Source organism: Melitaea cinxia, chromosome 3 (assembly GCF_905220565.1).
Source record: "Melitaea cinxia chromosome 3, ilMelCinx1.1, whole genome shotgun sequence".
Lineage (NCBI taxonomy): Eukaryota > Metazoa > Arthropoda > Insecta > Lepidoptera > Nymphalidae > Melitaea > Melitaea cinxia.
In genome coordinates, this window is record NC_059396.1 from 11674301 (window position 1) to 11699706 (window position 25406).

Genomic DNA, 25406 nt, shown 5'->3' on the forward strand with positions numbered 1-25406 from the left:
ATAGGCGCTTTGTAGCTCGTGAACACTTTGTTTGCGAAGATTGTTTGTATTCTCCGAAAGTGCTTATGAAGCATTAATAAAACTTGGTGCGGTACTATGAAACTTATTGGTGAAGTCGTAAGGTTCACAATACAATAATTGGACTATTTGAAATATATTACCATTGTAAGGAAATGAGCTATTAAAGAAATGCTTCTCGAAGTAACGAATAAAATTGAATCCAAGGAATAATAACTACATTATAAAAGCTGAGATTTATCAATAATTTTGAACGAAAATGTTTTGTGGTTAGCGTATTTCATATCATAATGCAGAGGAAAACAAAGATAGACAAAACTTTTTAAGCAGGCTACCTACTAAACCGTCTAAACAAGATCATTCGTTATAATTATAAAGTATAACTTTCTGAAATTAACAGTTGCTGATAAATTTGCTACTGTATTCTCTGGAAAACAAGCAAGATATTATGGACGTGAAGCTATGAAGATTTGGACCAATAAAATAACTTTTGCTCGAACGTGCCCTGTTACTATAAAGAAACTTTGATTTAAACCTAAAGTTTCTATCTATTGAGAAAACTAGAGAAACTCGCCATCGTGAGAACTTAGCACGTGAAGTGAAAGTATGGGATCTTGAAATATGTTTTACTTCTGTTTAAATGAAAAGTTTCATAAGTGTCACGTTATTATACTTTGATAATAAAATAAATATAAATTAAGATTCTTTTTTTTTTCGTAAAACGTCATCGTTATCCTATTGTATCTATACGTTTATAATATCTATAGGTAGGTTCTTATTTTAAGATTTTATAGTACTACTAGCTGACCCCACAAACGTTGTTTTGCCATATATTTTATTAACCTTCTCAATCCCCCCACCTTAAAAGGGGGGCCCTATAACAGGGGAATGAAAAATAGATGTTGACCGATTCTCAGACCTACCCGATATGCACAAAAGATTTCATATTTTATTAATTCTCTTAACCCTCCCCCCCCCCCCTATAACTTAGGGGTATGAAAAATAGATTTTGTTCGATTCTCAGACCTACCCGATATGCACACAAAATTTCATGAGAATCGGTCAAGCCGTTTCGGAGGAGTTTAACTACAAACACCGCGACACGAGAATTTTATATATTAGATAATACTGGACGATTATGTTTAGCGTTTTTAAGTGTTTCACATATTATCTATAGTATGTAAAATATAGGTATCGGCATTCCGCGGCATTCGGTAAGGATATTTAACGCTCGGAGAAGAGAGGAGTTCGCTTTGAGGATCGTGCAAGGGTCGCAATGTAGTTTTGTTCAGTACGGAAATAAAAATAAATATAATATTTAGTGTTCGTTAAATACTAAAAAAATTGGCGACCTCCATCTTAGATGAAGATAATATATTTGTTTTAATACTAGCTCAATTCGCTTCTTGGAGTCTTTCTTACATACAAGGTATTTCGAAACAGCTGTCCTTCCGTTTAGGGGCATATAGAGATACATGTAGGTGTAGGCATACCATAGACGAATTTTTAAGTAAAAAAATTGGCAGTTATAGAGACTGCCGATAGAAGTGAAAACTTAGAACTCTTAGTATTAAAATTTGAAATTTCATAATTTTCAAATTAAAATCATCAATCATGTCGGTGACGCGAACGCACGAAATTTCACCCATCCAAAAAGCGTCTAACGTGCACACACACGGCCGCTATGCGAACGCCAGTGATGAGCATGCCAGTGATGCGAACCCATTAGATTTTCCCTTATCAAAAAGTATCCAACGCGGCTAAAGAAGTTTTAACTTTAAAAAAAATTAAAAAGTAAGAAATTACAGCTCATTGCTTAGGATCTTTAAAATCGACATAATATATAGTCATACGCTGTCCGTATAAATACGCTGTCTATAAAATATTATGATAATTATATGAAGCCCAATTTGAGTTCAGAACGGGGTATCAAAAGCCTATGGCTTCATTGTGCACGATGTTCTTTGAAGCAGGTTGAAGCAACTTCAAAAAATTGCCATTCCGCTGACATCAAAAAATTAACTACCTTTTTTTGAACCCTCCAATATTCTAGTTTTTGTTTTTTTCTTTTTAAATTATCCATATGATATAATATTGTAGTCTCAATTTAAGCTTCTGTCTGATTTATCATAAAGAAAAAGTGCTTAAAGCTTAGTCCGAACGCTTAATTACAAGGTGGTGGATTATTTCCTCGCCCAGGAAAACGTTCATTATCAGATGTTTATAATAAGAACGGAACCAATGTCTGTACTTGCTCTCAGCCTCTCAGGGCTCGTCTAGTGGATCCAGGGCAAAAAAAAACTGTACTTATAAACAAAATCATAGTTATATACAAAATTCGTTCCTAACGGTTATTAGCACCCGAGACCGTCTGGTCGGTTTGAATGAAACTTTCGTTATACAAGTCACTTAAATTCTCCAGTGTTAAACCGTCAAAATAGTGAATTTTATATGACTGTTTAGAAAAAAAGTTCATCTTGCTACTTTTTGCTTCAGGGGATCGTGCACTGCTGATAATAAATAACATTAATTTTAGTTAAGGTACATGTGCCGTATACTAATTAGATTTTAGGTAGGTTCTTTAAAATATCTTTCTATTAATACGTGAAGCAAAAACTTTGTACGCCTTTTTACGAAAATTACGGGGACGGAGGTGTATGAAATTTCGCACACATAAAGTATAGAGAAGGGGTGTAGAATGCTAATATTTTTTTTAATTAGGTATGCATGAAAAATACATTAAATCAATAACAAAAACATTACACACACTACCATATATTTGACACACACACGCGTATATAAGGTACTCTTTTGTTTATTATTATAGAAGTATAGTCTTTGACAACAGAACCTTAATAATGTTCAAACTTATAATTTAAATGAATTATGGTCGAATTTGGACCACTAGTTATTAAAAAGAAACAGCTTTTACTTAGTAAAGATCTATAAAATTATTTGAAATTTTCTTGCATTAAATATAAAAAGAGGCATATGGAATAACACGTTTGCTCAGCAGTAGAAGGTTACAGGCTGAATCAATTCATAGATCAATACAAAGAAACCATAATTTTTTCTAATCTATTAGTAAGTAAGTAGGCCTATTATGTTAAGATTTTTCGAATACACTTTGCCCTAAAAAAATTGTCAATTAGTCACGATTAAAAGATATTTTTTTGATAAGGTCAGCAAACAAGCGTACCCAGACCTGTGTGATGGAATGCAGTTACCGTAGCCTATAGACGCCTGCAACACCAGAAGCACCCGCAAGCGCGTTGCAGGCCCTACCCCTGGCCCCCCTCAAGTCTGGCCACCTTACTCATCACATGAATACAGCACTACTTGAGAACAATATTTCCCTTGACAGCATTATCTATAAGTTTGAGGTACTTCCTGCAACGGCTCCAGATTTTGAGGATATATTCTGCTGTTCTCCTTCTCCTACCTAGATAAAGATTCAGATAAAAATCATAAAAAATCAAAACGTAGTTCTGTTTAACATTATATTTTTGTGAGTTTAATATTTTTGGGATAGGGTATACGGTTTTTGAAGAAAACACAAAAGAGATTTTGGTTGTTTATTTCTCAGGAAGCAAATGATTCACAGCGTTGGTGGGATACAAAGGTCTTACAAATTTGGGCCGAAACACTCGATCTCCTAAAATGTTGATCTATTTTTTATTAGTAGATAATACAACAGTATATTATAAGAAAGTACCCGAATACAAAATTGTGAGAACAAAAAAATTACAAATACATTGCTGTAGAGCATAGTATAATTTTTATTTAATAAGCAATATTTTTATTTTATTTTATAATAAACTACACACTTCACTAAACCACAATCACTAATTATGTTAAAAATTATTTATCACATTTATAACATTCTGTACAACGTAAAAAAATAATTTTATACTCCAACTAGTAAGAGCAATGATATTTTAAGCAGCACAACGTCACAACAATACTGCACCTCTTGTAGTATCAATGAAAGAACTGCTCACGAGACCCGAGATATTTTTAGTTGTGTTATTGCACAATAAAGTAAAACTATGGAGTACTTTAACCTAACCAAACTCAGCGAGAATACGTAAAACAAATTAAAAGCCAAATATGATACAAATAACGGACGGGTTTTATTTAAATATTAACAGATTATCAAAACACATATAAAACTCAATAAATTATTAGTAATGTTACAGAATCATGCTAAACACACAAAAATATACTTGTGCACAAACTATAACTAATAAACTCAGCATTTATTATGTATTTGAGTATAAAGTACAGTATCCAAAATACGAATTGAATATATTTTACCTTTACTCTACGTTGAAAATGATAGGAGCAGGATATTTGGTTTATTTCGTCAATAATTTAAAAAGAATCAAGGAATGGTAAAGTATTTATATTTTTTATTATTATTTTGTTTTCGTCAACATAAATACGATGCAGATTAAATATAGTATTTACAAATTGCGCAAGTAAGAACTAACAAAAAAAATGAAATAGTTATATTTTTGAGTATTTCAAATAAATACGCCGATATCAATTAAATAACATAATCATTAATCAAAAGATAAAAATCGCCAAATGCGAATTAAATAATTCCTAAGAGTTAAAAAGGTTGTGATTACACGTTCTTAGTTTGTTTTCGTGTTGGAACACTTAAAGAAACATCTTAATATATTTTAATTGCAGTTTACAGAATATTTAATTGAACAGTGATACTACAGAGGTATGTGATAGAGATACAAATGTTTTTACTTTCACTATGTTTAATCTATTTTATTATTAAATTTTTGATTTAAATATCATAATAAAACTGTTAAGATTAAATAACACAAGATTTAAGTTATATGGACATACAACCTTCATAAGGGTGATTTTTTAGTATCCTTCTAATTTAAATTATTCATTTAATTCGCAAGGTTAAAAAACGATTTTTTCATTGCGTTTATTTTTCAAACCCTAGTGCTAATGATTATTATTATCAATTTATAAAATTATACTACTATGTACATAAATGTTTTATGAACATTCTCTTTTGTTACAATTTTCACTTGAGAAGGCATATAGTATGATGTCTACCAGAATATTCAACTAAATATCGAGAGCTAAATGCAACATATAACACGCAAAAACTTCGAAATAACCCATTGATATACAGAAAGTATTGATCACTTGTTACTGATATGAAGAATGTAATCGGCCACAATACGCCATGAACCCCACCTATGCGCGTGACTCATTCGACTCAATAAAAAAATATAATTACGCAATAAAACATTTATAGGTACAACCCTTCTAATTTGAACTGTTCTAAAAAAACGGGGATTTAAAAAATTCAAAATTGTGATTTGTGACAGTGATCATACAAACGATTGAATACAATACACGGGACACCCAAATTATTACAAAGTAATTTACAAAATATACTCAATCTCTAAATTTATCAACTAATTATTATATAAACGAAAGTATTTACAAAATACGAACACATCGCGACGTGTCATCTCTCTTACACATTTGTAATTATTTACAATGACTTTTATATAAACACTAATTTTCATTATTTTAAGAGCATTGCCTTTTCTTACACTTGATCAGATACCCCTTGTTCAACATGTTTAAAATATTTTGAAATACACTCGTATATGGGTATAGTCGTAATGATAATATGCTACCATTGTGTCAGGGCTAACATTTAAAAGACAATTTGCAGTCCTGATTTAGAAACTCGCTATTACCAAAACTGTTCAAACTCCGTAGTAGTTTAATAAATTTTGGAAATTAACCGCTAGTTTATTAATCAGTCTTGGGTCAAAGAAAATAAATCATTAGAATACATCTTCAGTCAGATTAATAGTTTGAATTTTATACATAAGAGCGTAATGCTTGGCTTCACTAATATATTACGTAGTAGATTTAAAGTGACATTTAAAATGTGAGGGAATCCCATAACTGTATTGATCTTATTTTTAAAATTACAAGTTCATTAAATAATATTTCAAAAATAATTTGTACTTAAATAAATATACATATAACCTTATTTACAGTACAGAGTTAATTTTAAATAACAGTATTAGTTTTATTTGTAATAAACGAAAAATATTATTACAATTAAAAGTATATTGTGCATAATTATTGTTTAATTGTAAAACATTAATTTTAAAATTATTGAACAAATGATGAACTTTATAACGAAGTTTTGAGACGAAATCTACTAATGTATTAATACAAATTGGAATCAATTTATAGAAAATTTTAAAGAATCCAAAAATGTAATAAATAGGGTATAATTTTTAAGTTTGTAATTCAAATACTACAAATATTACGTTTTACTTACGTCATTTATCACATAAAGTGTAGCAATGACTATGGCACGTTTTTGAAACAGAAACTCATATGACCAATTTTTAGATGTGTCTTACATTTTTTAAGTTCAACTTCATAACTTTTTAAAAAGGCATACTGTTATTAAAGTGACTATGGAATTCCCTTGAATTTATAACAAATATAACATAACAACGCCGTCTGATGTTTATATATGAACATCACACTTTCAATTCAACAGCCACTAAGTAGTATTGGTTAGGACACAATTTTAAGTTACTAAAAATTTTTTACGATTAATGTTAAATATATTTGTACTTATCTTTATATAACAACTACAGTAATTACACAAAATATTCTCGAAAAACTTGATAATATTCAAATAATTTAAAAACCGCAGAATTGAAAGTGTAATAAATATTCGACGCTAAAACAAATCAATACAATCTACTTTTGTCAGCCCACCAAGCACTTTTACACTAAAGTCACACACATCGAATATAAATCAATCTAATATTAAAAACCTTCTTTTAAATTTTCTTCCAACTTCATATACTGGGCTGAATATCGGAGAACTAGTTTCGGGTCGATTCGTCGGCGCAATACCGTCTCAGTGTCGGATCGACCCTAAGGAAAGATACGGGCTTCCACGTCGGCTCTCCTCCCCGGCCCTACTTCTCGGCCTCGGGCGGGGGGGCACCTCCAAAGTCCAACTGGTACCCCCCGGCTCGAGTCATCTCCTCCATGCTAGGTTCCTTGCACTCGTGACCCGCATGACCGGCGCCCCCGCAGTTCCAACAGGACAGCTTCGGTGGAGCGTACAGTACGGGCACGAAGCCGGTGAACGGGGCAGGGGCGGGGTACGGTGGGGGCTCACCGTTGGCGAAGGGCGGCGGGGGCGCTCGGTAGGCGGGCGGGGGCGTCGGGTAGGGATAGGGCCGTGTGTAGGGCATGTAGGGCACGGGCGGGGCGGAGGGCGGCGGGCGGCGGGGCGGCGCGGGCGTGCCGGGCGGCGAGGATGCGGCGCTGGAGCCGCTGTCGGACGACGAACGCGCCGGGGGACAGAACGCGGCGCGCCGCCGGATGCCATTTAGCTTCTCGAGCGACCGGTACTGGTGGTGCACCGCTGTGATCTCTCTTAATCTCTCCTCTCCAATATTATGCCGCATCTGCAATGATTACGTGCAATGTTTATAAAACAATGTCAACTGGTTATCATGGGCATATTTGGCCTAGGAACACGTGGCCCGTGGCGGTATTCTGTGAGAGGCAGCGCAAGCCGAGCACGAAGGGTGGCGCCAGTCGAGCATACGTACTAGGAATGTAAATAATGACGAACTTATGGAATGGGCGGCCTTAAAAAAAGGTAAGCCTAACTATAATGGGTATTGTCATTTTCATCAAGTATTATATAAACGGAATAGGAAGGCTAAAAAAAGGATAGTCAAAAAATTTGAGGGCAACAAACTTTATTGGCCTGGTATGAATCTTACAATACGCACCTGCTGGTCATCGATTACAACTAGTGTTAAAAAGACGAATGTGAAATTATTCACTTTTTACCCATTTTCTCCCCAAAAATTTTAATGGATGTACTATACGAATACACATATGAAGAAAACATCATCGTATTACAGATAAGGAAATTAATGATTAAGTTGTGAACAATAAAATTATACTTTACGGCATTATAGAGAACTAATATAGTTGTATAGGAAATAATTTAAGAGCAAAATACCAGCAGTACTGATGTCTCACGCAAGTGTAATAATTATTTTAAGCGCAACATAGCAGCTTCTTGTAGTAGGTACTATATTAAATTTGTATTTTATACATAATACTGAAATATAATTTATATATTTTTTTATTGTTTTTTTTTTTTTTACATTTAACTGTCGAGCGCATACAATTAAAAACGCGTAGTACGAAATAACAATACAGTAATCAAGTCATCTTATGTTTGTCTTCAAACAAGCAATCACCACTAAATTACGAACATTTATAAGTATAACGTCATGGTAAATACTATGACACAAAAAATTAACGGACCTGAAAAGTTAAGCTAACAAAAGACTTTAACTTATGTTAGTTGTAAAGTATTCAAAACGTTCGTGTCGCTACTATTTCAACGTCAAATGCAATCAGAGTCGTTAGTTAGTGGCGGAGACAAAGTACTCTGTCGGAGCGAGGAATATATACGTTTTTTGGTTGTACGATTAAAAAATCAGTAGTATATGGTTTATTACAAATGAAAAAGCTGTAATGTTAAAGTTATAATCTTTTAGATTCATCTATAATAAATATTGCAGAATTGAGACGAATGAGGACAGATTGTCGTAAATTCTATTTTATTTCATTAAAAACTAAATGAAAGACAAACAAAGTTTGTAAAAATTCAAATTGGATACTGACAGCTGCCAACAGAGGCAGAATTTTCTGGAAAAAAATATAGAAATGCTTCAGTCATGTGACTAGGTCATTTATACTTATATGTATATATCTAATATATAAAATTCTCGTGTCGCGGTGTTCGTAGTTACCGTGACGCCGCGTTGGCGCAACGGTCACAGCCATGGATTGTGCCTGTTGTTCTGGCGGTTGCGGGTTCGATCCCCCACATGACATTTGTATTGGCCATACATGTGTTTGCCGTGGTCTGGGTGTTTGTGCAGTCCTTGTGGGTCTGCCCACCGTGCCTCGGAGAGCACGTTAAGCCGTCGGTCCCGGAGGTTATCATGTACACCTGATAGCGATCGTTACTCATAGTAGGGAATATATCCGCCAACCCGCATTGGAGCAGCGTGGTGGAGTAGTGGGATATTTACGAGGCTGAAGCGAGCGAGACAATCCTGTCCGCATACAGCTTAGATAGCGTTTGCCTATTTTTAAGAGATCCGTATCACACACATCGAGTGGCCAGCACGCAGTCCCGACTTAAACCCCATTGAGCATGCATGGAACGGCATGGTACAAAGAGTACGTCAGTAGAATCCGCCGCGAATCACATTACATAAAATGAAAGATACAAAAGGATTTTGTGACAGGTCTGAATTAAGGTGGCATAAGGGCTCTTACAAGTTTGCATGAAAGTCCTTCATTTTTTGCGCTACAAACACTAGAAGTTTATAGTTAATAAAAGTCCACTAAGAACAGTTTCTGTCAGCGTGATCGAGAGCGATCTTTTCAAGTAGTCTGGTAACTCACTTTTGCACGAAACTTGAACCATAACTGTGATATAGAAGGATTTTTTTTTATATCACTAGGTCGGCAAACAAGCGTACGACTCGCCTGATGGTAAGAGATTACCGTAGCTTATAGACGCCTGCAATACCAGAAGCATCGAAAGCGCGTTGCCGACCCAATCCCCAATCCCTCCCAGGAGCTCTGGTCACCTTACTCACCAACAGGAACACAATACTGCTTGAAAGCAGTATTATTTAACTGTGATCTTCTGTAAGTTCGAGGTACTACCCCAGTTGGGCTGCTCCATGTTTTGAGTAGGAAATTTCTGCTATGTCCTACCTCAGTTATCATCATCAGGTATCTTAAATTGTTGTAATATAATAATTATACACTACTTTTTCCCCATTAGTAAATATTATAAATTTCTGTGAGGGCAAAGCCCCGGGCAACTGCTAGTATTTTAAATATTTGCCTGTTTTAAATGAAAATAGAGTCATTGGTGGATGATACCTATATAGAAGTTTTAAAGGCAAATTAAACATTCTTATTTTGAATATCCCATACTATATATATTATAGATATAAAGGTTAAAAATATCTTTATTCTTGGTTTAGGTTGTGGTTTTATGGTGGCGAATGCTAGCGCGACCCCATCTCGCCTCACCCAGGCGGACGACTGCGGGGGTATCCATGATGGATTTTCCCCACGCAAAAATAAAATAAAAAAAGGATATGGCTTTATAAAAGATTAGGATTAATACAAACAAGAGAAGTCTCTTAAATAACATATACAATTTTTTAATGGACAAAATCTATCATAACTGGTAAAAAAGTTGAAGTTATATGATAGATACATTGTTAAACTTATTAGTGGCTTAGGTACGAGTCTGTCCAACTTGAACTGATTGTAAGTTATAGTTTAATATTTCGTAATGTGTGGGTAACACAAAAATAAATAATACGTACTTTGAAGATTTTGTCTTTGTGCAAGCAAGTATTTGTTAGTTTGGCCATTTATCAACATGCGTATGTATAAAACATCATACAAATTAAAAAGAACGGAAGACTATGCAAGACTACAGATGTCTTTCGCAGCATCCTCATTAAAAATTAAAAAAAATTAAAACAATACAAATTATTAAATACGTCATCATAACTTTTTCGATTTAAATTCATTTCTAAAATTATCTATATTATGCCGTTAAAGAGAGAAAATATAATTTAACTAAAAAAAGCCTTATTTATTTCAATTATTTTTCAAAATCAGGGATAAACTTACAAAAAATTTAAACAATACAATTTATTTATCACTATTTTAAATGGAACGTATATTTTTATATGATAAACACACATATGGATTCAATGAAAAACTTCTTTAAACTTAAGGTGTTTTTGGGTTTCAGCAATGTAATAGCTTATGGGGCTCCCATTCTTCCTTAATGTCCCATGTGTTCACTGCCAGGTTTTGTTTTTGTCAGCTTTTTTAGAAATATAGATACTTTGTGACATTCGTTAAGTATGCATTACATTATGCCGAAATAAATATTTTCATTCTATTTCCCAGACCCTCTCACCAGTGAAGCTGTAAAGGCCAAAAGTAACACCACATTTTGAAAAAAAGAAATAAAACAAAACTGCGATGTACCTCATTAATAGTGAGATTGTCGAAGTTGGCGGTGAGATGCGGCAGCGCGTCCGGCGGCGGCATCGGCACGAGGGGCGGCGAGCGGTCGCGCGACTGGCGGCGACGCGCGCGCGGGGACGCGGCGCGGCTGTCACCCGGCGACGACACCAGCGGCGACGCCGGCGCGCCGGGCCCGCCCGGGTAGTTCATCACCTGAAAACGGCAACACTATGCATTTACTTCATGAACATCTTTTTATATATAGGAGTATAATAATACTACTATTAACTTTATTTCTTAACATTGAACATGTCAATACTGAGACCTGTTTCACCAGTTAAGGATAAAGTTTATCCTCTGCTTATAGCTGGTAATAAAATAAGCTATTAAGACCTGTTTCACCCAAGTTAATAATTAATATTTATCATGTTAATTTTATAATTTCTTTCTTATTTCAATTGTCTTGTTATGCATACTATAAATATCAAATTAAAAAAAAAACGTTTTTAGAATAATTTTAGCAAGTTTTTTTTTTTATCTAAGATTATTTAATTTCTTTATTCATTTTAGAAAATATTTACCAAACTAACAACACAATTTTTTTTTGTAATTTTAAAGATGCCTCATTTTTTTTTTGTCCAATTGTACAAGATTGTTTTGTACATGTAGTAGTATATGTAGTACCTTTGCAGATGTACGTTACATTTTTGTGATTACCTATAAGAGTTTTATATATATCATTTTCTCTTATTATCATAAATTAAAATAGAAACTATTTAACATCAGTCTGAATGGTCTTCTGTAAGGTATTGTTTATATTAAAAAAAAGAAAAAATCCTAATCTTATCAATTATTTATTTATTTTTTTCAATAAAATGATTACTTTCAATGTTTAAATATTTATAAATAAAGGCATTTTCAATTAATTTGCTCAATATACTATAAGTCACAATAAACTACTTCAAATTTATGTCTCCGCAAGTAGATAGTATAACAAAAATTCAATGAAATTCATTTGCAGTTGTTTAAATTAACTTTTTCTCATAATGTTGAAAAAATTGTTGATTATAATATATTTTTAAATCTCATATCAAAAATCGACCATTCCAGCGGAGATTGAACCTGCATCTCCGACTGACCGTGTCGGTGGTCTAGCCAATTAAGCTATGGAACGATGTACCTGCTAGATTGAACATTTTTGATATGATGATTTTTTATATTCGGTTCTGAGCGAAATGTTTAGAATTCCCTAATATGTGGGTACCACCAAATAAAATAATATAAATTTTGTATATTTCTTACATAACAAAAACCACAATATTGTAATTGATATGTCCATTTGCTACTCTTTATAACCATATAAAAACAGACATATCATAATAAGTATTTACTTTTTACTGTTTAAAATATAGAAACACTTTTGACTAGCCCATTGGCACAGTTTGTAGTGGCCCTGCTTTCTTATCTGCGGGTTACGGGTCGACTCCTGCCTGAGTCTGGGTATAAATTTGTATTTATATATTACGTAATATTTCTATGTATACTTATAAAAAATAAATTGTTAAAACAGTCGGCTGTTACCTGTAACACAAGCTTCAAGTTGCTTACAATAGGAAAAGACCACCGTGTGCGTATATCATAAGATATCTAAAATATAGAAACATGTCACACCTCTAGTGGTTGATTCAACGGTGAAACTATGATGTTCGCAGGCCATGCATGCTGGCCTAGGAAATCTCCAACATTGTACTGTGGAAGTGGCAAGCCAGGAGGCGGATGTGGTACTTCTCCTAACAGTGGCACCAAGTTTGTCGCACCACTGAGCACTGGAGGAGAGCTTAGTTCGGAAACTCCATCTGAACTGGGTGGCTGAAAAGATACATTATTCTAGTTAAAATAAAATTAAACTTTAAATTAACAAATTACCTAAATAAGTTTTTGACACAATTTTATTTTTCTATTTTTATCTAGTACGTAAAAAATCTCATGTCATAGTGTTTATTATTGAACTCCTCTGAAATGGCTTGGATAATTATTAGAAAATTTTTTGTGTATATTTTGAAGTCTGAAAGTAGGTCATACATATTATATATAGGGTAAATTTAATACATGTGGGTGGAAATGGTGTCCCTATTAATATTGTAGAACAATATTTGCCTGGTCAGCTAGTACAAGTATATAATTTTTTAATGTAATTTGTATTAAACTGTTATATATCCAAAACCTCATAAGGTTAAATAAAAATTACATCCTGCACCATAAATATTTTAACACAAGTATCCTAATAGTAGAATTTTTACATCAAGTGCTGCCATTTATAAGTAATGTTATCAAAGGGTCAAAGTTAAATTTGTGTTTTATATGAACTTAACAAGACTTACAAAAACTGAATTACCTATCAAACTTATACATTACTAAAATTTATAATTTTTAAAATAACTAATTATTAAAATGAGTTTTATTTCTATGATACTTGGCAAACTACACTTAAATGTAAACATTACATCACGTGGATGATGGTATGTACGTATTTGAACTTAATATAATGTTCAAAAGACTTATTTTTAACATAATATATTTTTCTCTAACTAAATATTAAATTCGTCATTTTTAAATATATTTTATATAAAATAACAGACTCAATAGTAGTGAGCTATAAGAATGAAAAAAACATTAAAACTCAGTTCACATACCCTTTTTTAAAGTTACCCCTCTTTTTGACTTATGCAATAATATTGAAGTTTAATTTTAACAATGAAATTCAATCTCATTACAATTTATTCATCATATATTTATGTGAATAATATTATATGTTTAATAATAAGGTACATTTACACACAGAACTTACATTTAACTAACTTCACTGATTCAATTAAACAACTACAGAAAAGATACAATTTATTTGTTAACAATATAATCATAATTATCATTATAACTTTATCATATATAATTGTGTTGTAATATAATCATCCCTTTGGCAAGGAATTAACGTTTCATTTAGATGAATGTAATTTTAAGTAATAAATGAACATATAGAAATAAATAACAAACAGCAATTCAATAAATGATATAGGTATAACATTGTTATGAAAAAATGTTCCAAGTGTTAAATAATTACCCAAGCAAAGAGAGTTATTACAATCTTAGACAAAATAATAGTAATGTAGTTATCATATGAAATGAATCGTAGTTATGATATGGAATAAAATAACTATTTACAAAATGGAGGACACTAATGATGTGTTATGAACATAAATAAACAACTTTTTTTTGTTTAGCACAGAATGATTGATGAAGAATGGATTACACTATAAATGAGATGTTAACTGATACACTCAATTTAATATGATAACTTTGGTTATTGAAAATGACTGTATGAAATACGATTATAGAAACTGACCTGCACCCCGGGTGGCTTAACATACATGATACCAGGTGGTGGCCCCAAGCTAGACAAATTAGGTGGCGGGACTGACATATTGGGAGTGATACTAGTCTGGGTTTGGCAACCACTCACAGGAGCAATATTTATATTATGATCTTGCTGTTCCTGATATTGTATCCGTTGATCCTCAATTTTCAGCTTTTCTAATATCTCTCCGAAATGTGATTTCTGATCAAATGTGAAGGCTGGATGGTGCAAGGCCATTGTGTACAACAGAAGTATTTCTTCGAGTAGATCGCCATATAAACCTTTCAACAGGCCACTCTGTTCTAAACTGACCATGGCATTGTATAATGTGGTAGCACAAGCAAAATTACACGATCGCAACAGTGAAACATATAAAGCCATTTTCCGTCGAGTACGCGAATCTGTGTCTGCTCCACCGATATCAGCAGCGAGATCTGTGGGATTGTTTGCTCTTAGTTCCGCACCACGCAACTCCTGAAAATCGCGCTTACCAAGCTCTTCAAGGTACGTGCCAATAAAGCGTAATTCAAATGGCAAGCACATATTTAGTAATGTACACATTGCATCTATACGTTTATAGCTTTCCAATTCTTTAAACCATGATACCACGTCCTCTTTGCAAACCATTTCCAGAACACATTGAAATTTTATGTAAAGAATTAACCGGTCCCCTGTGGCTGTAGTGCCTCCGTAGCTTATAATTTTTGGCACACACGTTTTTTGTGATGTGATGGTGGTAATCCAAAAAATTTCAAGTGTAACATTAGTAATCAAAACTGTAAGAAGCTTTTTATCACTATTTCCCTAGTACAGTATATTGGTTAAGCAACTACGAGCATTGCTAGTAGTTTTGTCTTTTCTATAATCTATGGGTCTGCCTTTAGTTGATACCATGTTGATACTTTGATAGACAAATATAAAGATGCTATACACTTTTATTACTTATTTCAAACAAATAAATATATTTTAAGCAACTATTTTTTTGTAACGATGCCTACATTCATTTTATACTTGTTGATTGAAAAAGTAGTATAAATACATTGTGTACATGTTATGAGTACAAAATTATTACTATTGTCGTAAATTATTACTTCTTTAAATTATAAGCATTAAAGCGGTAGTTTAAGAGGTAATTGCAGGTTTCAATAAAATTAGTGAATAATTTTTACGAAGAAAGTTTATAGGAAAAATCGTCATAAGATTAATTCATTCGTCATTAATTATGGCATGACATCACTTCAATTAATTTATAATCTGCTAAAATTTTTATTTTTGAACGTGTCAAGTTACTCGGCATATTTTTGACATAACATGAATAAGAGAAATTGAAGCGTTGTTTTAACTAAAGGAAGTCTGTATTTTAAGAAGTTACAAGAAACAGTTGAAATTAAGTCCAATTATGGCTCCCGTAGAACAAGATGTCGAAATGAAGAACGTAGATAGCCCCGCTGCTACAAGCGATGTCGAAACAACTGAAGTAAAAAAAGATGCAGACGTTCTTGCTGTGCAAGATTTAAGGGAACATGTCAGACAAATTGATAAAGCAGTATCGTCAAAAGAACCACGATTTGCAATGCGTGTTCTGAGGTCTCTTCCAAGTACTAGGAGGAAGTTAAATGGAAATGTACTTCGCGCTATTATAAACCAACTTTATCCTGCAAGTTCAGACAAAGAAACTTTAATCGGTTTCATTGAAAATCCTTTGCCTGGTGCTGTGGAGATTGAAGCCCCACGTTCTAGAAGTGCCCCTAAGACACCAGCTCCGGAAGTAGATGCTTATTTACATCTGTTAGTCTTACTTCGCTTATTGGATACCAATAAACTAGAGGATGCAGTTGAATGTTCTCAGCAGTTAATGAATAAAATAACAGCTCAAAATCGAAGAACTCTAGATTTAATTGCTGCTAAGTGTTATTTTTATCATTCAAGAGTTTTTGAGCTGACCAACAAGTTAGACCTTATCAGAGGATTGTTACATGCACGCTTACGTACATCAACATTACGCAGTGACTTTGAAGGCCAAGCTGTTCTGATCAATTGCCTCTTGCGTAATTACCTTCATTATGCACTATATGATCAAGCAGATAAATTGGTAAGTAAATCAGTTTTTCCAGAAAATGCCAGTAACAACGAATGGGCAAGATTTTTGTACTATCTTGGCAGAATTAAGGCTGCTAGATTAGAATACAGTGATGCTCATAAGCATTTAGTTCAAGCTCTACGTAAAGCTCCCCAAACTGCAGCGGTTGGATTCCGACAAACTGTGCAGAAATTAGCCATTGTAGTTGAGCTTTTGCTAGGTGATATACCTGAGCGTGCAATATTCCGCCAAGCTCAATTACGAAAAGCATTGGCTCCTTACTTCCAACTTACTCAAGCAGTGAGATTAGGAAATTTGCAAAGATTTGGAGAAGTTTTGGAAAACTTTGGACCTCAATTCCGTAGCGATCATACTTTCACCTTGATTCTTCGTCTAAGACAAAATGTAATCAAAACAGCTATCCGTTCAATTGGATTGTCTTATTCAAGAATTTCTCCAAAGGATATAGCTAGAAAGCTAGGCTTAGATTCAGCAGAGGATGCTGAATTCATTGTGGCAAAAGCCATTCGTGATGGAGTTATTGAAGCTACACTTGACCCTGAAAAGGGATACATGAGTAACAAAGAAAGCTCAGACATTTACTGTACAAGAGAACCACAGCTGGCTTTCCATCAGCGTATATCATTCTGTCTGGAGTTACATAATCAAAGTGTAAAGGCTATGAGATACCCACCAAAGTCTTACGGAAAGGAGCTAGAAAGTGCAGAAGAGAGAAGGGAACGTGAACAGCAAGATTTGGAATTGGCGAAAGAAATGGCTGAAGAGGATGATGATGGTTTCCCTTAAATTGATGTTTTAAATATTTTTGTGTATTACATGTAGTCTTCTTCATAATAAAATATACAACATACTAATTAAATTATTTTTAATTACATAAATATTAGCAATTGTATATCTCTTTAGATACCTAATTCTATTTAGATATCTTAAAGATAGCTCTCAAAAATTACAATACAAATGTATTTTTCTGAAGTTAATTTTATATAATAAATGTTGATGTTCATTACAGTTAAATTTTAAAAATAATTTTTAACACGTTAAACACCGCATTAATTTTTTAGTTTTTCTGTTTGAGCCATGGGGGACACCGTGTAAACGACATGAAATTTTTCTGTTGGTGCTGCGGAGACACCACATGACCACGAGCGAGAGTCAACTTAAAAAATATGACTTAGGAAATTTTTTCATATGGTGTAAGGAAAAATAAATAAGATCTTTAAGAATATGTATTGTGGTGCAATAAAAACTTATCATATAAATTTTGTTAATAAGGACTTTTAAACTGGCCCATGGATGAAGCAAGTGAGGCTCAACTGGTGTCCCCCATGGCATTCAACGTGTTAAGTTTTTTTTTTTATAATTTTTCTAATAAAAAATGAGTAGCATTAACTTTACTTTCTAATTTCAATTTTTTGTTTTGGTTTTACAATATGACCGCTATTTGTGAGTACATGTAAAAGCATATATTAAATAGATAATTTTGTCATATTTTTCATCCCCCCTCCCCCTACCCTAGGTACGTCTATCAATACATATAATAAAAATGTAACTGATCGCTGTCAGTTTACATGGAAGATATATAAGAAAAATATTATGGGGATCTTTATCATCGCAAATAGCACCTAAAATAATGACTGTTAGAAATTTTCTCTGTCTGTGCGTTTGTGCACGCTAATCTCAGAAACGGCTTATCTGGCTTAGATGTGGTTTTCACTAATATGTTGTAGTAAGCTTCACTTAACATTTAGTGTTTGTTTCATGTCAATAGGTTCATAAATAAAAATGTTATGCCAATTTAAAGAATCACGTTGAACATGTAAATACCCAAAACGCGGACGAAGTCGTAGGCACAGCTAGTGTAGAAGTCGCTTCTCGCTGTCTGTATGCTTAGATCTTTAAAACTACGCAACAGATTTTGATGCGATTTTCTTTAGTAAATAGAGTGATTCCAGGGGAAGGTTTATTGTATAATATAGTAGAGGAACACTGATAGTTTTTGCACATGCAAAGCCGGGGCGGGTTGCTAGTATAAAATAAATAAGTGCTGTTAAATTCACTTTATTCTACAGACCGTGAAAAACATTTTTATGGCTCATATAACCTACATACAAACATTTTTCAATGTCGCGGAAATCAAATTAGCCACCGCTAGGGTAACGTCCTGTTGCTGTGACCGTTACGCCAACCCCTCATCATTACGATGTGCCACATTTGAATAAATAAATTACTATTAACTGAAAATCATATCGATGGCTCAAAACATAAATTAAGAACGCGGAAGCGGTTCTTCAACAATCGCAGTAAATGCGAACTACTAGTAGAACCCCCCGTATGACGGTCGTATGCGGGTATGTCGACCGTCATTCGCACGCCTTACGATCTGACCGTGTGTTTCGAAGCTAACCTTGCTGCGTTCTGCCAACATCTTTCCGCAACAGCCGACGATAACGTATCCTCACAAACCTGCGCCCTTATGAGTTTTAAGGACAAGACATTTTAAACATAATTAGAATACACAATTTATTGTTCAGTGTTCTGTAAATATGTATACCCGTCTGTGTTGGTACTATTTTGTTTTCTGTATTAGATGAAAATGAATTTAAATTATTTATCTATACTGGTGGTAATATTATAAAACTAGTCTTCGGCCTGTGTATTTCAAAGCCAGCAGTTGAGTGATTATCCCGCCATCGATCGTCTTTTTAAGTTCCAAGGCGGTAGTGGAACCGTGTTATCCCTTAGTCGCCTCTTACGACACTCACGGGAAGAGAGTGGGTGGCTATATTCTTACTGCCGTAACCACACAGCACATAATATTATCGACTTTCTTAAATATTACAACAAATTACTTAACCTAATGGACCGTAGTATTGACCGAAAGAAAAAGAAAGCTGGAGGAAAAAAACTCTCTGTACTCTTTTCCAAATTTAAGGTCGTTGTACAAAACAGGTAACCAAAATTCACAGTATGACCATGAAATGACCAGGACAAACACGAAACGACACGATATAAAGCTTGGTCAAGCCTAATTCACTCCCACGCTTTTTTAATCTCTAAATTGTTCATTGAAACCTTAATAAGCTTTTCTACACAATGTTCGCTTAGTGATTTTTTTGAAGTTCTGTAAAGACAGCACCTCACACTGTCAGCCCACCTTATGGTAAGCGATTACCATACATTATAGACGGCTGCAACACCAGGAGCATCGCAAGTGCGTTGCCGACCCAACCCCCGATCCTCCCCAGGACCTCGGGCCACCTCGCAGGAACACAAAACTACTTATGAGTAGTGTTGTATTTTTGTAATCTTCTGCATGGTTCAAGTAATTGCCCAGGCGAGATGCTCCAGATTTTGAGCAGGATATGTCCTGCTGTGCCCTGCCAATGAAATCTGGTTATCTGATCTTTCATATAAGTATAATTTTATTCTTATCACTTATCTGCTGGTTATCACACCTTGCTGGTTTTTGTGGGTCACGGTTTTATTTAGTTTTTTTTTCCGATATTTTCTGATCTAGTCTTTTTACCATAATAATTTTTAACCATAAAACCCAATGTGTTGTCCCGTTTCTATTTTAATCCGTTTCAGATCTTTATTATTTATTAGAATTAGGTCACCCATAAATACCTACGAATGTATCCTAGCAACTATCTAATTTGTTATTAAATCAATTATTTCAAACATTGTTTGAAAATTAATATATCAAGGTTCATAAATAAACAATAATCAATGGAATTTACCGTTTCTAATATTGAGAAATTAGCGGAACTGCTTAGACCACCCGAACCAGATGTTTTGCAAGGCGATGATTTACATTTAACGGGTATGTTCAAAACATTTTTTTTTTATATTCAGGATTAATAAATTTAAAGTTTGATACAATTATTACGAATATAAAGCAAACAGGCCGTCTTTTTTTTGGTTTTTATCATTTACTAGCTTTCCGTTCGCAGCTTCATCAATGTGGATTATACAATTTTGTCGCTTCCGTTCTAAACGGCGCATTAAGATAAAACATGCACCATCGTTCAAGTTAGAGAATTTCAAGCAGTAGTTTTTGCATGGTATGCGCACAAACATCTAGGTAGACATACAAAAATTCTAAAAATGATATATATATATTAGCCCCATTTTTCTCAAATATCTACCCGGCCTATTATAAACCAGTCGTAGTTTTATTCTAGGTACACAAAACAAAATTATTGGTTAGGAACTGATTGGTGGACCAATAGGTGAATTTATTTGAGACGACAAAGGATCAGCTCTGAATCTGAGAGCGGAAGTTTCCTTTCTGTATACCTATAATATTTGCTTATGACTAAGATCCAAATCATTCAATGAATAATGACGTCAAACAGAATATGAAAATTAGAATTAATCAAAGTTTATTAAGCTATCAAAATCGATATGCTTATTTAGTAGAACCAACATCAACCGAATGGAATTATTCTTAACTTATAGTCGTGGCTACCTATATTTTTATACCAGAACGAATTTTTAAAGTTTATGTTTTCTGTACCTAGGTATATACTAAATGAGACCTCTTATAGTACAACAATTAGACAGTTTTAATTTTTTTTTCATATCGAATCCTTAATAATAGTTTTACAGAATGATGATGGTATAGTATCGTTTCCTTTTGATAATTTATAACTCAAGCCGGTCTAGAAAATTACATTAGCTAGAACTAGAATAGTATTTTGAAAATTATAAAAAGAAAAGAAAGAAAAGGGGATTATAATTAGGTATATATTTTTATATGTCACTGATTGTATCTTCTAAATGGATGAACTCATTTTGTTAAATTTTTTGTATATGTGAATGTAGACATCAGGAAATTTTCAGCTCAAAATCTGTAGTAGCCCGACTAGGGTAGTATCTCGATCACACAGAAGATCACAGCTAAATAATAATACTGCTTTCAAGCAGTGCTGTGTTCCTGTTGGTGAGTAAAGTAACCAGAGTCCCTCGAGGAGATTGGGGATAGGATCGGGCACGTGCTTGCGATGCTTCTAGTTTTGCAGGCGTCCACAAGCTGCGGTAATCGCTTACAATCAGGTGAGCCGTACGCTTGTTTGTCAACTTAGTTGTATAAAAAAGGGCTTCCGAATAATTTTTATTGACAATTAGCTTTGGTTAAGTGCTGTTCCTAATGGGCTTCTATTGCCTTTTTTCCGATAGGACCAATCTACAAGATAACAGTAATTTCAATTTCGACCTCATCAAGAAAACTTGGTCAATGTTAACGTATTTTTATATGTACGCTACATTTCGCCGATTATAATAAAAACATTTATACCTTTTCAATAATTTACTGCAGATTATGAAATAACGTCGTCAAGAGGAAACAAAAAACCTGAGACGTTAAAAGACCAAAAACTACCTAGGACTATAGAAGAATATGAGTTGCAACAAGCTGAAGAAGTGGAGCAGATGGGTAAAACTGGATTGGGAGCAGAAGATTGCAAAGCACCCGCTTTTACTATGAATTACCAACAGTCTGTCAGCGCAGAAGACGTGTTTCTGCAGGTTGTATGTTATATGATGGCTTGCTCTATCGGGTCAACACTTACAGCAATTGTGCTGTTGGTAACAAATAAAAATTTCAAATGCTAGTTATATCGTTTCAGCTGTAATATCCCACTGCTGGGCATAGGCTTCTTTCCCTATGTAGGAGAAGGATCAGAGCTTAATCCACCACGATGCTCCACTGCAAATTGGCGAATATATTCCCTACTATGAGTACCTAACGATCGCTACCAGGTGTACATTATAACAACCGGAATCGACAGCGTAACGTGCTCTACGAGTCACGGTGGGGAGACCCACAAGGACTAACAATCAGACCGGAAATAAATATTTTTATAAACACAAGTATCTACTCCGGGCGGGAATCGACCCGCTACCGTCGGTGTTTAGGCACCGCCGACACGGGACACGCACTATTACACCAGAGCGGTCGTGGTAGTCATAAATATTCAATAATATTGAAGGTGTAGTGTGTTTTTTTAAGTTCCATATTAATACACATACATAAAATACCTTATGTTTTTTATTTCATCTCGGGTGAAACGTGGTATTTAAACACACAGACGAGAAACAAGTATTTGTACAAATTCACATATCTACCGGGAGTCGATCTCGCAATTATACTTACTATACTGTACCGCTGTTATACCTATAGGCTACTCGAACCTCGACTGCACAGCTAGGAACAGCTGAATATTTAGTACTAAAACAAAACGGCTGTCCTATTCCGTATTAATGAATTTATTGGAACATGTTTACTTTTAACCACTTTAAACCAATTTCTTTGTTAAATAATTTTGTCAGTAGATATAGATTAAAAGGTAGTTCACCAGATTTAGTTAAAAGTAACTTTTATTCATTACAGATGGGCCCCAAAACACCATCATCTGCTAGCTGTGAAAATTTAATTGTAAAAATAGCAATGCCAGGTGATAAAAAAGAAAACATAGACTTATCTGTTGATACTAACAGCGTAACGATCCACTCCTCTCGGTACTATTTGAAACTTCCCTTACCCCATGAAATTAATCCTGACACGTCGAAAGCAAACTGGGACAGCGCCGAAGAATCATTAGTGTTGACTTTGAAACTAAATAGAGAATTTGATTTTATCAATTTCTGAAGACAATATACATATAATAAATAAAAAGACCAATTTTTTTTTCTATTTCTATGATACCTATACCTTTTTCTAAATAATTACGTTTATTGGAGAAGTAGTTTGACCCAACTCGTAATAGTCTTGATTATTAAGAGTGATTACTCTTTGAGTCCAAGAAGGCGTCAAGGGGCCAATTTATATAAATATGAAACTGAACGTGATATTGAAGTCGATTTTAATTGAATACGTACCTACATACATAGCGTGAGAATGATTATAATTATATTGTATCGTTCCTCTGATGATATGAACGGTATACATTCTAAATCTATTTGCTCTTTAAGTGAACCTTATATTTATAAATTATTTTAACATAACAAATAATGATAGTTCAATTACTGTCTATCACGTTTACAGTTTAAGCCTTTTGGATTGAATTATATTCCAAAAATACTGTCATATGTTGTTTGTAGCACATTCATTCGATTTTTATTATTCTCTTTAAAATTCGCACACGAGGAAAACGGTACCTACAGTTCTTTTGCCGAATGCAACATAATTTTTACACAAAAAATTAATCATCGTAATTAACAATCTTTATCTATACTATATCTTGTCTAATATTATAAAACTGAAAAGTTTTTTGTTTGTTTAAAGGCGCTAATCTCAGGAACTAATGGTTCAAATTAAAAATCATTATTGTGTTTGTTAATGAAACATACTTTAATTTTCTCAATAACTTTATTTTATTATTTTGACTCTAAATTAATGCACACAATTTTTTATATGTTAACGCAATGGCCGTCCAAGAGAGAAGAAGAAAAGAAAGGAAAATTGCCATACACAAAACTTTAATATTAAAGATAAATTATTGCCATTATTACACCTTTTTTGAGACTTATTTAATTAACTAATTTTATTATCTATGATGCACTATTTTTCACTATAATTCTACAATAATTTTACAATTTATGTTCATGTACTGAACATAGTTGGCGGGGCAAGCTTGACAAAAAACAAAACTATACTAGTATGAGAATATAAATTGTGTAAAATGTGTATGTATGAGAAATTAAACATAGTCTTACATCTTAAACCTAATGCAACTTTAAATTAAAACTAAATTATTTTAACAATATTATACCATTCTAAAGATATAAGAAACTTTGGCCTATAAAATAATCTACTAGTTAACTAAAGGAAGCGGACATAATTTTTGATAAGAGCGAACATAGGTTCTACCATTTGCCATCTTTACTTCAGCCACTCTAACCTTATGGTCAGAGCCAGGAAATGTTTTAACAATGCGCCCCATGGGCCAATATAATGATGGCACATTAACCTGCTTCACAATGACCAAGTCACCCTCTTTTAAATTATCATAATTATATTTCCACTTGGGTCTATTTTGTAGTTGAGTTAAATAGTCATTGCTCCACAATTTCCAAAATTCTTGTTTAATTTTAGTACAAATTTGCCAAAACTTAAGTCTATTTATATTAATATCTGAAAGGTTCGGTTCTGGTATACTAGTGAGAGGAGCCCCAATTAGGAAATGTCCCGGAGTCAAATATGTTAAGTCAGATATATCGCTACTCATAGGGAGCAAGGGCCTAGAGTTTAATATGGCTTCTATTTGAGTTATAATAGTATAAAGCTCTTCAAAGGTTAAACAGGCAAAACCCACAACCCTTTTTAAATGATACTTTACGCTTTTTACCCCAGCTTCCCATAAACCACCAAACTCTGGGGCATAACTAGGTATGAACTTAAAATTAATTAATTTATCAGAGCAAAAATGATGTACAGAGTCCATATTATGTTTAGACGCTAAAAGATTATACAGTTCAGTTAAATAATTGGAAGCACCCTTAAATGTCTTTGCATTATCACAATAAATTCTATTAGGTACACCTCGTCTAGATATAAATCTTCGAAGACATGCCAAAAAGGTTTCAGTGGTAAGGTCACTGATTAATTCTAAGTGTATTGCTTTAGTAGAAAAGCAAACAAATAAGGCAATATATGCTTTTGTAATTAATGGTTTACGAATTCTAGCTATTTTCATTTCAAATGGACCACAAAAGTCAACACCGGTTACCTCA

The 25406-nt window shown here is 33.7% G+C and overlaps 4 protein-coding genes across 4 annotated transcripts; 2 read left to right on the forward strand and 2 right to left on the reverse strand.

The window, feature by feature from the left end:
* Positions 1-7022: 7022 nt before the first annotated feature.
* Positions 7023-15196, reverse strand: LOC123669471 (proline-rich protein 36). Its single transcript, XM_045603077.1, has 4 exons — positions 14558-15196; positions 12829-13026; positions 11179-11370; positions 7023-7520 (listed from the first exon to the last, which is right to left on the reverse strand). Exons 1-4 carry the CDS (start codon positions 15194-15196, stop codon positions 7023-7025), a joined length of 1527 nt encoding a protein of 508 aa, XP_045459033.1.
* Positions 15197-15832: 636 nt separating this feature from the next.
* Positions 15833-17524, forward strand: LOC123669470 (probable 26S proteasome non-ATPase regulatory subunit 3). The gene has a single exon (XM_045603076.1). It carries the CDS (start codon positions 15969-15971, stop codon positions 17454-17456), a length of 1488 nt encoding a protein of 495 aa, XP_045459032.1. The 5' UTR covers positions 15833-15968; the 3' UTR covers positions 17457-17524.
* Positions 17525-20358: 2834 nt separating this feature from the next.
* On the forward strand, positions 20359-23355 carry LOC123669472 (dynein axonemal assembly factor 6). The gene is made up of 3 exons (XM_045603078.1): positions 20359-20493; positions 21991-22199; positions 23065-23355. Exons 1-3 carry the CDS (start codon positions 20400-20402, stop codon positions 23320-23322), a joined length of 561 nt encoding a protein of 186 aa, XP_045459034.1. The 5' UTR covers positions 20359-20399; the 3' UTR covers positions 23323-23355.
* A 1132-nt stretch (positions 23356-24487) lies between these two features.
* Positions 24488-25369, reverse strand: LOC123667531. Its single transcript, XM_045601419.1, has one exon. The coding sequence runs from the start codon at positions 25367-25369 to the stop codon at positions 24488-24490; it is 882 nt and encodes a 293-aa protein (XP_045457375.1).
* Positions 25370-25406: the final 37 nt, after the last annotated feature.